This window comes from Candoia aspera, chromosome 1, assembly GCF_035149785.1.
Source record: "Candoia aspera isolate rCanAsp1 chromosome 1, rCanAsp1.hap2, whole genome shotgun sequence".
NCBI lineage: Eukaryota > Metazoa > Chordata > Lepidosauria > Squamata > Boidae > Candoia > Candoia aspera.
In genome coordinates, this window is record NC_086153.1 from 260,829,280 (window position 1) to 260,841,846 (window position 12,567).

The 12,567-nt window shown below is 42.9% G+C and overlaps 1 protein-coding gene across 1 annotated transcript in view; it reads left to right on the plus strand.

Annotated features, from left to right (window-relative positions):
* Positions 1–12,567, plus strand: part of NADSYN1 (NAD synthetase 1) — a 50,678-nt gene that overhangs the window by 27,587 nt on the left and 10,524 nt on the right. The window contains exons 13-15 of the mRNA XM_063289580.1: positions 2,665–2,767; positions 8,431–8,599; positions 12,101–12,236. Coding sequence (XP_063145650.1) covers positions 2,665–2,767; positions 8,431–8,599; positions 12,101–12,236 — 408 coding nt within the window. The remainder of the gene's footprint in view (positions 1–2,664; positions 2,768–8,430; positions 8,600–12,100; positions 12,237–12,567) is intronic.

Below are 12,567 nucleotides of genomic sequence, written 5' to 3' on the forward strand. Positions count from 1 at the left end.
AGATCGCGGAAGCATGGCCAGTAATCACGGCGGCGCTGAAGGATGCACAGGCAGCCTACAAAGAGCAGGCCGACAAGCACCGGCGCCAACAACCGACGTTCCAAGCGGGGGATATGGCCTACCTATCCACCAAGTTCCTAAAGTCAACCCAACCCTCGAAAAAACTGGGGCCTAAGTACATCGGGCCGTTCCGAGTCACGCAAATAGTGAACCCGGTAGCAATACGCTTGGACCTGCCACACAACCTACGGAGACTCCACCCGGTGTTCCACACCAGCCTCCTGAAACCGGCAACCACCTCCCGATGGCACCCAAGCACGCCACAGCCCGCACCGGTGATGATCGACGGGCAACACCACTTCGAGATAAGGGACATTCTCGACTCCCGCAAGCAACGAGGAACTCTACACTATCTGGTCAGGTGGAAACACTTCCCCCACCCGGAATGGGTGGCGGCGCACAACGTTAACGCGCCTGACCTGACCAGAGCATTTCACCGGGCATACCCCGACAAGCCACAACCAAGGTCAGCAAGCCAAACCCCCCCCCGCAGGCCCCCCCCGCCTCCCGTGCCCCAAGGGAAAGGGCCCCCCCAAGCCCGCGACTTGGGTGGACCTCCCCCCCCGGGACTCACTCCCCCCGCCCCGGGCCCACGAGGTGGTGACAAGCGTTCGCCAGCACCCTCCCCCCGCCCCCCCGGCCGCGGGGGAGTGGCAAGCAAGTCAACAGGGCAACCTGGGGGCAACGCCCAGGAGATACAACAAAGGCGACGCACTTTAAATGGAAAAAAAAGAAGGGCCCTACTTGGAGCTGATAAGCACCCGACCAGCCACGCCTCTCTCCTCGCCGAACTGAGCCAAACAAACAGGGTGTGGCTGGAGCATGCGCACGCCAGGACGGGACCCGAGCATGCGCACCATGGACACACCCTGGGAAGGCACGTGGTAGAGGGAGGAGCAAAGGGAGGGGCGACAACTACTCCGGCGGGAATTTCAAAAAAAAAAAAAAAAAAAGTGCCGTTTGACAGCTCCACCGGAAAAAAAAAAAAAAACCAGAAAACCGGGGGGGAGCACTATTCGGAAAGGGGGCAGTATGTCATGAGTGCCGTTGAGCTGAAGTCATCAGCGCAATGGCACACATGACAATAGCAAGGAAATAGGTGAAGGGGCTCAAGATAAGTAGCCATCAACCCACAACGACTAACGGCGAACAAACAATAACTAAACGGATCACGGAGCACACCCAAGCCATCAGCGCCAATACATCGGAGATCGCCCAGCTGACAGCAATCACCAGAGGAATAGAAAACCTGATGATGGGCGACCCCGGAACCCCTCACCCACCGGCAGGGCAACGTATTGGACGAAGGGGGCTGACGTGACCGCGAGTGAGGGGGCGCTGACCGGCGCGGGGTATTTAAACCCCGCACCGGCGCGCTCCTGTCACTCTCAGCTTTTTTCTTCCGACGCTGTAACTGCGCTGTGAATAAATCAGAGCCTGATCCACGAACCAGTGTCTGAGTCTTATTCAGAGGCAGGCAGCGCATGACAGTGGCATGATGTGTTTTGGAGATGAAGCTTTTTATGTATTCCCTTCATGAATTTCCACTTTAATCTATTTGATCTAGACCCCCATTTGTAGCATTGTCCATGTGCTAGTGGCTTAAAGCAGGGATCCTCAAACTTTGAGTCAATCGGCACATTTGGAAATTAAGAGCACACTATGAATACTCTCATAATGGAGGGAACAGTTGTGGCAAAACTGCTTAGAGCATTTCCTGCATCCCTTCTTGCTTTCCAGGAGTTCACAGGAACTCTGAACTTTTACCTTTATCCTAGGCAGATGAGCCCACTTCTAACTGGGTGATAGCTATGTACCATTTTATTAAATAAAAATGCCTTTTGATACCTATACGAGCTCCAGAGATAAATCTACAAAATAAACTGTGCTGGAGGCTGCTGGTTTTCTCTGCAAGATAGTAGTTTCCAATTGGTTTGTTTTCTAATTAAAAAAATCTTTAAAAAGGCAGTGGGGGCAGGAAACTTGGTGAGCTCCAAGGGAGGCATTGGTATACAACTTGTCTCTGCTTAACAAGAATGGGGACTTGATTTGGAAACAAGCCACAGTTGGTTAACTGCACTATTGCTGCCTTAAGGAGGTTTGCAAATTTAGTTGTGCTGATAATATATTTACCAAGTACATTTATATCATGTGTGCTTGCCAGAGCACTCATAATATTTTGTATTTAATGAGATTGCTTATCTATTAAGAGTCATGATTCAGAAAGGCAGATAGGATGGGAAGGGGAAGATAAGCATATTCAGATACCAATTCTTTCATATTCTTACATAATGGCTGTGTTTAATGGTCCTTGTTAAGAGAGTCAATTCTGAGAAGAGAGGATGTTAGATAGCCTTAGCCAAACTAAGACATAGGACCTTCTTGTCTTACCTTTTCAGCTGCTGGATTTTAGATCATATTTTCTACATTTGTTTTTAGAGAGATTAAAAATTGTAAATTAACCTTAATTTTGGATGTGATTAATTGAAAATAAATTATGGGCCAGTCATGGCTAATTGCAGCTAGGAATAAATACCTCCTGAATAATTGAATGCATGGTTCCCAACAATGTTCTAATTTGGTTTTCTTATTGTGATTGTTAAGGGAGGATTTTTCTTGCCACTTAGTGGTGGTATGGACAGTTCTTCTGCAGCCTGCATTGTCTATTCCATGTGTCGTCAGATTTGTTACGCAGTAAAAAATGGAAGTAAGTGCACTTGAGCAGTACAGATTACCAAAGGTTAGTTGTAGCTGTGTCAGTTTTTATACTCCCAGGAAACCCTTTCTGTGTTTTACTTCTGTGATTATATAGAAGAGTTTTTTGTTGAATTACGTGAGCCCCTCTGGCTCAATTATTTTTGACATTATTTGATAACAACTGTCCAAAGTTTCAGACAGAGGCCTTTTTAGGAGACTTATAGATTGAACTGAACCCTTTGCCCTTGACTACGAAACTAGAGTGTCTTCCCAAAGAATTCTCTGAGCAACTGAACCAGAACTCATGCATGGTACAGTATTATGAAACATATTCTGGGTTAAAGCTGTGCACTGCTTTGGATTTGGAGGGGAAAATAGAGTGCTTTGAAGTACATGGCGGGGATGTATTCATGTAACATCTGTTGGCAAGTTCTTAAAGCAGCTGCATCTTGTCTTAGAATCATGCAGCTGCCCTTCCACTGCTGTAGTACAATCCTGGGAAAAGATGCACATTTGCCTGTCTGAAGCTGAAGTGCTGTGCTGAGCTATTCCAGGTTGTACTTCAGTTAGCACATTAAATAGATATGTTGAACTTCATAGTCTCTCCATGTAACATGTATGACCTAAAATTTCCATCCAGTGCTCCATTGCAGCTCTGTTTTCCAGAAAAAAAGATCAGTAGCATGAGCAAAATTACTTAAGAGTAGTTGGCCCTCTGTTACCAGTCCTCCCACTGAGATATTCCCGAGAGGTTTTCAAGTAAGCCTAGTATTCTTTGCACCACAATTTGAAAACTACATAGGAGTTATGTTTCTATACTTAGAACATTTGCTAACTAAACAGGATGGAATTAGCTTTAAACATCTAGAGCTAACATTGTGGAACAAGAAAGAGTATTTTGTTTGGTCTGTTGCTTGCGTAGTGCTTAAAAGGATGAAAGCATTTTTGGGCTCTGAATCATACATTTTTCTCTGTCAATTTGCAATATATGTTCTGCCTCTAGATATAATTACATTGGAGGTAATTACAGAGGCAGTTGTTGTTGTTTATTCGTTCAGTCGCTTCCGACTCTTCGTGACTTCATGGACCAGCCCACACCAGAGCTTCCTGTCGGTCGTCAACACCCCCAGCTCCCCCAGGGACGAGTCCATCACCTCTAGAATATCATCCATCCACCTTGCCCTTGGTCAGCCCCTCTTCCTTTTGCCCTCCACTCTCCCTAGCATCAGCATCTTCTCCAGGGTGTCCTGTCTTCTCATGATGTGGCCAAAGTATTTCAGTTTTGCCTTTAATATCATTCCCTCAAGTGAGCAGTCTGGCTTAATTTCCTGGAGGATGGACTGGTTTCATCTTCTTGCAGTCCAAGGCACTCTCAGAATTCTTCTCCAACACCACAGTTCAAAAGCATCGATCTTCCTTCTCTCAGCCTTCCTTATGGTCCAGCTCTCGCAGCCATATGTTACTATGGGGAACAACATTGCTTTAACTATGTGGACCTTTGTTGTCAGTGTGATGTCTCTGCTCTTAACTATTTTATTGAGATTGGTCATTGCTCTTCTCCCAAGGATTAAGCGTCTTCTGATTTCCTGACTGCAGTCAGCATCTGCAGTAATCTTTGCACCTAGAAATACAAAGTCTTTGACTGCTTCTACATTTTCTCCCTCTATTTGCCAGTTATCGATCAAGCTGGTTGCCATAATCTTGGTTTTTTTGAGGTTTAGCTGCAAGCCAGCTTTTGCACTTTCTTCTTTCACCTTCATCATAAGGCTCCTCAGTTCCTCTTCGCTTTCAGCCATCAAAGTGGTATCATCTGCATATCTGAGATTGTTAATGTTTCTTCCAGCGATTTTAACTCCAGCCTTGGATTCCTCAAGCCCAGCATGTCGCATGATGTGTTCTGCGTACAAGTTGAATAGGTAGGGTGAGAGTATACAGCGCTGCCGTACTCCTTTCCCAATCTTAAACCAGTCCGTTGTTCCGTGGTCTGTTCTTACCGTTGCTATTTGGTTCTTATACAGATTCTTCAGGAGGCAGACAAGATGACTTGGTATCCCCATACCACTAAGAACTTGCCACAATTTCTTATGGTCCACACAGTCAAAGGCTTTAGAATAGTCAATAAAACAGAAATGGATGTTTTTCTGAAACTCCCTGGCCTTTTCCATTATCCATCATATATTGGCAATTTGGTCCCTAGTTCCTCTGCCTTTTCTAAACCCAGCTTGTACATCTGGCAATTCTCGCTCCATGAATTGCTGAAGTCTCCCTTGCAGGATCTTGAGCATTACCTTACTGGCATGTGAAAGGAGTGCCACTGTTCGATAGTTTGAACATTCTTTAGTGTTTCCCTTTTTTGGTATGGGGATATAAGTTGATTTTTTCCAATCTGATGGCCATTCTTGTGTTTTCCAAATTTGCTGGCATATAGCATGCATTACTTGACCGCATCATCTCGCAAGATTTTGAACAGTTCAGCCGGGATGCCATCGTCTCCTGCTGCCTTGTTATTAGAAATGCTTCTTAAGGCCCATTCAACCTCACTCTACAGGATGTCTGGCTCTAGTTCACTGACCACCCCATCAAAGCTATCCCTGATATTGTTATCCTTCCTATACAGGTCTTCTGTATATTCTTGCCACCTTTTCTTGATCTCTTCTTCTTCTGTTAGGTCCTTGCCATCTTTGTTTTTGATCATACCCATTTTGGCCTGGAATTTACCTCCGATGTTTCTAATTTTCTGGAAGAGGTCTCTTGTTCTTCCTATTCTATTGTCTTCTTCCACTTCCACACATTGCTTGTTTAAAAATAATTCCTTATCTCTTCTGGCTAACCTCTGGAATTTTGCATTTAATTGGGCATATCTCCCCCTATCACTGTTGCCTTTTGCTTTCCTTCTTTCTTGGGCTACTTCTAGTGTCTCAGCAGACAGCCATTTTGCCTTCTTGGTTTTCTCTTTCTTTGGGATGTATTTTGTTGCCGCCTCCTGAACAATGTTGCGGACTTCTGTCCATAGTTCTTCTGGGACCCTATCTACTAAGTCCAATCCCTTAAATCGATTCTTCACCTCCACTGCATATTCCTTAGGAATATTAGTGAGCTCATATCTAGCTGATCTGTGGGTCTTCCCTAATCTCTTTAGTCTGATCCTAAATTGTGCAAGAAGAAGTTCGTGATCGGAATTATAGTCAGCTCCAGGTCTTGTTTTTACCGACTGTATAGATGTCCACCACCTTTGGCTGCAAAGGATGTAGTCAATCTGATTTTGGTGTTGTCCATCTGGTGAAGTCCATGTATAAAGCCATCTCTTAGGTTGCTGGAAGAGGGTGTTTGTTATGCACATTGAGTTGTCTTGGCAAAATTCTATCAGCCTGTGTCTTGCTTCGTTTTGTTCTCCCAGGCCATGCTTACCTGTAATTCCAGGTGTCATTTGACTGCCCACCTTAGTGTTCCAGTCTCCCGTGATGAAAATAACATCTCTTTTAGGCGTGTCGTCCAGTAGGTGCTGCAGATCCTCATAGAGCTGCTCTACTTCAGCTTCTTCAGCATCTGTGGTTGGGGCGTATATTTGGATCACTGTGATGTTAGATGGCTTGCCCTGAATTTGAATTGAGATCATTCTGTCATTTTTTGGATTGTATCCAAGCACTGCTTTAGCCACTTTACTATTAATTATGAAGGCTACTCCATTTCTTCTGTGGTCCTCTTGTCCCCAGTAGTAGATTTGGTGGTCATTTGATGTGAAGTGGCCCATTCCAGTCCATTTCAGTTCACTGACGCCCAAAATGTCTATCTTGAATCTTGACATCTCACCAATAACCACATCCAATTTGCCCTGGCTCATAGATCTTACATTCCAGGTCCCAATGGTGTGTTGATCCTTAGAACATCAGATTCGCCGTTCACCACCAGCACCGTCGGCTGCTAGCCGTCCTTTTGGCTTTGAGCTAGCTGCGTCATCACGTCTGGGGCTAGTTGAACTCATCCTCTGTTCCTCCCCAGTAGCATTTTGACCATCTTCCGACCTGGGGGTCTCATCATCCAATGGTATACTGACATATCTCCGGTTGTACTGATCCATTTAGTTTTCATGGCAAGAATACTGGTGTGGGTTGCCATTACCTTCCCCAGGGATCGCATTTAGTCTGACCTCTCTGTCATGACCTTCCCGTCTTGGGTGTCCCTTCACAGTTTAGCTCATGGCATCATTGAGGTGCTCAAGCTCCAGCACCACGACAAGGTAACGATCCTTTGTTGAAGGCAGAGGCAGTATTGATTGTCAAAGATTCCCTGAGGAAAATCCTACTGGTCATTGTGTTTGAAACGCTGCTGTTATTAATTTAGGAGGAAGAGAAATCAAATGATGAAATTATAAGAGGTTACTGGCTGTCAGCTACTCAACTGAAATCCGTGGAAATAGTTACCTTTTTACTTCAGTGCAGGGGTGGGCAGCCTGCATCCTCAGGAGTACATCCATCCTCAGAGCCCATTTTTATAACTCAGCTTGGAGACCTCCAATAGTATAATTGCTAAAAACTAACAGTGTAATTTGCTGACATTTGAAAAGGGAAACATAGCCATAGAGTAGACAAGTCATTGCTAAAAAAGAAAGGGTCCAAAATATCCCCTTCAACCCTGCCCCACTGCCATGTGTGGTGTGACCCCCACTTACTTGTGCCTCTCAAAATGTTGAACTGGATCTTTGGTCCACTCCGGTTTTATTATGACCAGCTGCTTCAAGCCCTGGGTCAGGCCAAAGTCTAGCTAGTTCAGTTTTCTTTTTATATGACTAGCAGTCAGATGTATGTGGTGAAGCTCGTGGCCAGACATAAGGACAATAGCCTTCTTCCACTGTTACTTATTAGCAACTGGTATTAGAATCATACGGTCACTGACTACTAGTTGTTGTCACAGCATGCAGCTTTAGCATACCTCATATATTAACTATGTGTTTTGTAAATAATATTTTCTATTAATCCCCTATTCTCCCTACATCTAACTTCATCAGATGGTTCTGATTTTTAATTTTATTGTGCTAATTTCATGTCGATAACAAGCTATACTACAGAACTAAGTTGTTCTGTAAAACGCATTTCATTATAGATAATTATGAAGACGAAATCCAGCCAAGACTGAATATTCTATTCTGATTGATTTCAGTCAAAGGTTGTAATTTGTGCTTACCTCTCACATAGAATCAGGGCAGTAAAACAAGGGAGTAAGTATATAACATAATGCGTTCTGTGTTGGAGTAAAACATGCATAGGATCATAGTGTATCAGAATCAAAAGGAAGTTTAACTCCTGCTTTTTGAAACCAAGAAATGTTTCTTGAATACTCTTTTACCAAAACTTAATATCATCATATGCATGTTCTGGTTTTGGTCTTACACAAATCTGTAAATTAATTAAAACACATTTCAGTTGTACTTCAGATATTATCTTCTTCTACCACAGCATGATTGATTATATTTTTCAGAACAGAAGTAAATTTATATGTGCATAGATCTGTAAATTTAAACAGACTTAAGTTAATATTTTTATTTAATACAGGGGTTTATTTCAGGAAGTGAAATGGCTGGTTTTTAATTTTGTGTTCTAAAACCAAATGTGAAAATGATGTTTCATTTACATTCACTCCTCTTTTCCCTACCCCCTTGCCTCTCATTCTTTTCAGATCAGACTGTTTTGGATGATGTGCGTAGAATTGTAAATGATGAAATCTATATACCAAAGGAACCCCAGGAACTGTGTGGACGCCTTTTAACAACTTGCTATATGGCTAGTGAGAATTCTTCTCAGGATACTTACAACAGAGCCAAGTCTTTGGCTAAAGAAGTAGGCAGGTATATAAATTAGCACTGTGTAGTTAAAATACACTGTATGTTTAAAAAGCGTTCCAGCTCCAATCTAGTGTAATAGTAAATGCCCTCAAATGCGGATATTTATTCAGATGTTGATCTATTTGAGCATGCTTTATTCCATTGCAGTTAACATATGAATAGATCATATAGTATTGATTTCCCCAGTAGATTCTATCCCACTGACTGCTTTTTGCCATAGGCTGTTTGTAGGATTTTTCTTTATTTTTTTAAAAAAAGAATGAAGCAGGACGTTAAAATAGGGCTGACTTGTATTTCTCCCATAATTAAGGAAGCAATTATTTTTGTCTATGAGTGCTAAGTATTTCAAACATGTGATCCCTCCTCAGGAGTTTATATCATTATGAGTTATATCAAGATGATTGTAACAAATGCTCGTAAATACTTTGTCTTTTGTCATTTTATTTAAATTTTGTCAAGGATCAACCCTTTCTCATTTATCTTGGGCTCCAGGCTCACTATTATGATATGCCTAATTATTTGATTTTAACTTTCTGGATTCTATCATTATAGTTTTCTTTCTTTCTTTCTTTCTTTCTTTCTTTCTTTCTTTCTTTCTTTCTTTCTTTCTTTCTTTCTTTCTTAACTTACTTACTTACTTACTTACTAATTAATTAATTAATTAATTAATTAATTAATTTTATATGGCTGCCCGTCTCACAAAAAAGTGACTTTGGACAGCATACAACAATCGAGTAAAACAATAAATATATAAAAATAGTCATTATTAAAAATATAAAACAATCATTATTAAAAAATAAATCTGTATACTACTAAAATTCTCATTGCGTTTATCTGTACCCTCAAGTTAGCCCAAACGGTGCATCATACCGCAACAATTTTTGAATCAAGGTACCTAAAATCCTCTCACTTAAAGAATGTGTAAAAAATCCAGGACCCATTACTTCTGTGGAATTGAAATTTCCAGGATGTTCAGACCAGTTCTATTCTCAAAGTTGTGGCCGTTGCAGGGTCTTCCCGATCATGTAATCATGATTTCTGACGGTCCCTGCCACTTCCCACAAGCAAAGTCAACGGGGAAGCCGGCAGGAAGTGAGAAGGTGCTCTTGCTCCTACTGCTGTTTTGCCTGCCCACGGTCATTCAGGAGAATTTAATGTTCATTCTGGTCACATCAGACTGCACAACCTTTCTCTCAAAGGATGACCCAACAGGTCACGGAGTTGTCTAGTATGAAATATAATTAATGTTGACATTCTTTATCACAGAGCTTTCCAAACTTTTCATGTTGGTGACATACTATCACACTGCAGGTACAGCCGCGTCATCGGAAGTCACGCGGAATCAGCTGTTTTGACCCGATTACACATACTGCGCGTGCACAGTACTTGTATGATCCCTCGACTGCGCGACACACCTACACACTGCAGCCGGCACACTAACATGTCGTGACACACAGTTTGGAAAGCTCTGCTTTATCAGGTGGCAATATTAGGCCTCTGCTGAGTAATAAAGTCTCTCTATTAGAAGCCACCACGGACAGTGTTTGAAAGAAGAGGGACTTACTTTAGAAGTGTCAGTCTGCATTTCAATTCTGGCATGGTCTTCCTTGTGACTTAAGACATTTCCCCAGCTAGCCACTTCCATTTTTTTTCCTTTGAGGCATCAATAGTGCTTTTCAATATGTACAGTACTGTGCAAAAGTTTTAGACAGGTGTGAAAAAATGCTGTATAGTAAGAATGCTTTCAAAAATATATATCATAATTGTTTATGTTTATCAATTTACAAAATGCAAAGTGAGAGAACCGAAGAGAAATCCAAATCAAATCAATATTTGGTGTGACCACCCTTTGCCTTCAAAACAGCATCAGTTCTTCTAGGTACACTTGCACACAGTTTTTGAAGGAACTCGGCAGGTAGGTTGTTCCAAACATCTTGGAGAACTAACCACAGATCTCCTGTGGATGTAGGCTGCCTCAAATCCTTCTGTCTCTTCATGTAATCCCAGACAGACTCAATGATGTTGAGATCAGGGCTCTGGGGGTCCAAACCATCACTTCCAGGACTCCTTGTTCTTCTTTACGCTGAAGATAGTTCTTAATGACATTGGCTGTATGTTTGGGGTCATTGTCCTGCTGCAGAATAAATTTGGGGCCAATCACATGCCTCCCTAATGGTATGCCATGATGGATAAGTATCTGCCTGTATTTCTCAGCATTGAGGGAACCATTGATCCTGACCAAATCTCCAACTCCATTTGCAGAAATGCATCCCCAAACTTGCAAGGAATCTCCACCATGCTTCACTGTTGCCTGCAGACACTCATTATTGTACTGCTCTCCAGCCCTTTGGTGAACAAACTGCCTCCTGCGACAGCCAAATATTTCAGATTTGGACTCATCAGTCCAGAGCACCTGCTGCCATTTTTCTGCACCCTAGTTCCTATGTTTTTGTGCATAGTTGAGTCGCTTAGCCTTGTTTTCATGTCGGAGGTATATAGAGCACACTAGTGCACACTCTCTCATGTACACATTCTCTATTTTACAGGGGGAAAAAAGAGTAAAATGAGCAAAACTGTGTAGCTGGGAACTATTTGTCTGAATTTATTAGCTGCCCAACTCCAATAGACTTTGGCACTCTATTCCTGGTCCTTCCACTCCAGAGAAGCTTTTAAAGAGCTGTATACTTTGCCAAAAGGGACGCGGTGGCGCTGCGGGTTAAACCGCTGAGCTGTCGATCGGAAGGTCGGCGGTTCGAAACCGCGCGGCGGGGTGAGCTCCCGTTGTTAATCCCAGCTCCTGCTCACCTAGCAGTTCGAAAACATGCAAATGTGAGTAGATCAATAGGTACCGCTTCGGCGGGAAGGTAACGGCGTTCCGAGTCGTCATGCTGGCCACATGACCCGGAAGTGTCTATGACAACGCCGGCTCCAAGGCTTAGAAACGGAGATGAGCACCGCCCCCTAGAGTCGGATTCGACTGGACTTTACGTCAAGGGAAACCTTTACTTTGCCAAACAGTTGGAAAACCAGTGATGGGAAATATAAGCCAACACTTGCTTAACTAGAGATAGCATTAGCTTTAAAAATTGAGAACCACATTTGTGAAATGAAACTCTTTTTCTAATTTTTAATCGTGTGGGTGCCTTCAGGTCAGTTTTTTTATTCCTGGCAACTGCCTGGACAAGTCCCTGCAGTTTTCTTGGCAATGTTTCAGAAGTGGTTTGCCCTTGCCTCCTTCCCAGGGCTGAGAGAGAGTGACTGGCCCAAAGTCACCCAGCTGGCTTTCATGCCCAGGGCGGGACTAGAACTCCTGGTCACCCGGTTTCTAGCCTGGTGCCTTAACCACTCCACCACACTGGCTCTTTTTATTTGGGCTCTTGCATAATACTTAAAAGGATGAAAGCATTGCTGAGTTTTGAATTACAGCCTTCCTCTATTAACCTGTTGTGCATGTTATTAGTGATAGTTTGGACACAATTACAGAGGCAGTATTTCTTTCCCCAGCTATCATATCAACATAAATATAGATGGAGCAGTAAAGGCCACGTTGGGGATCTTCAGTGCTGTGATGGGGCGGGTTCCTCAGTATCAAGTGCATGGAGGAAGCCCAAGAGAAAACCTGGCTCTGCAGAACGTACAGGTACTGTAATAACCTAGTCACATGTCAATTGGATGGCTATACAGATTAACGAATAAATACTTTTCCCATCTCTGTTTGGCAGATAGATTCCCTAGAACATATTGAAAACCATTACACAAGTACATTTCATTCAGAGGAAAAATACTCAAGAGAAAAAAAATAATCTCGGGGGTTTAACTTCTTTAACCAATTTGCGTGTGTGTGTGAGAGAGAATCCAGCCTTCAACTTACGATCATGGGTGAAATAAATAAGTCTATGTCTAGCCTAATTGGTTTGAAGAAAGAATTTACTGTAGTGAAAATTTCATAGAAAGTTAGATGCGGGAACTTT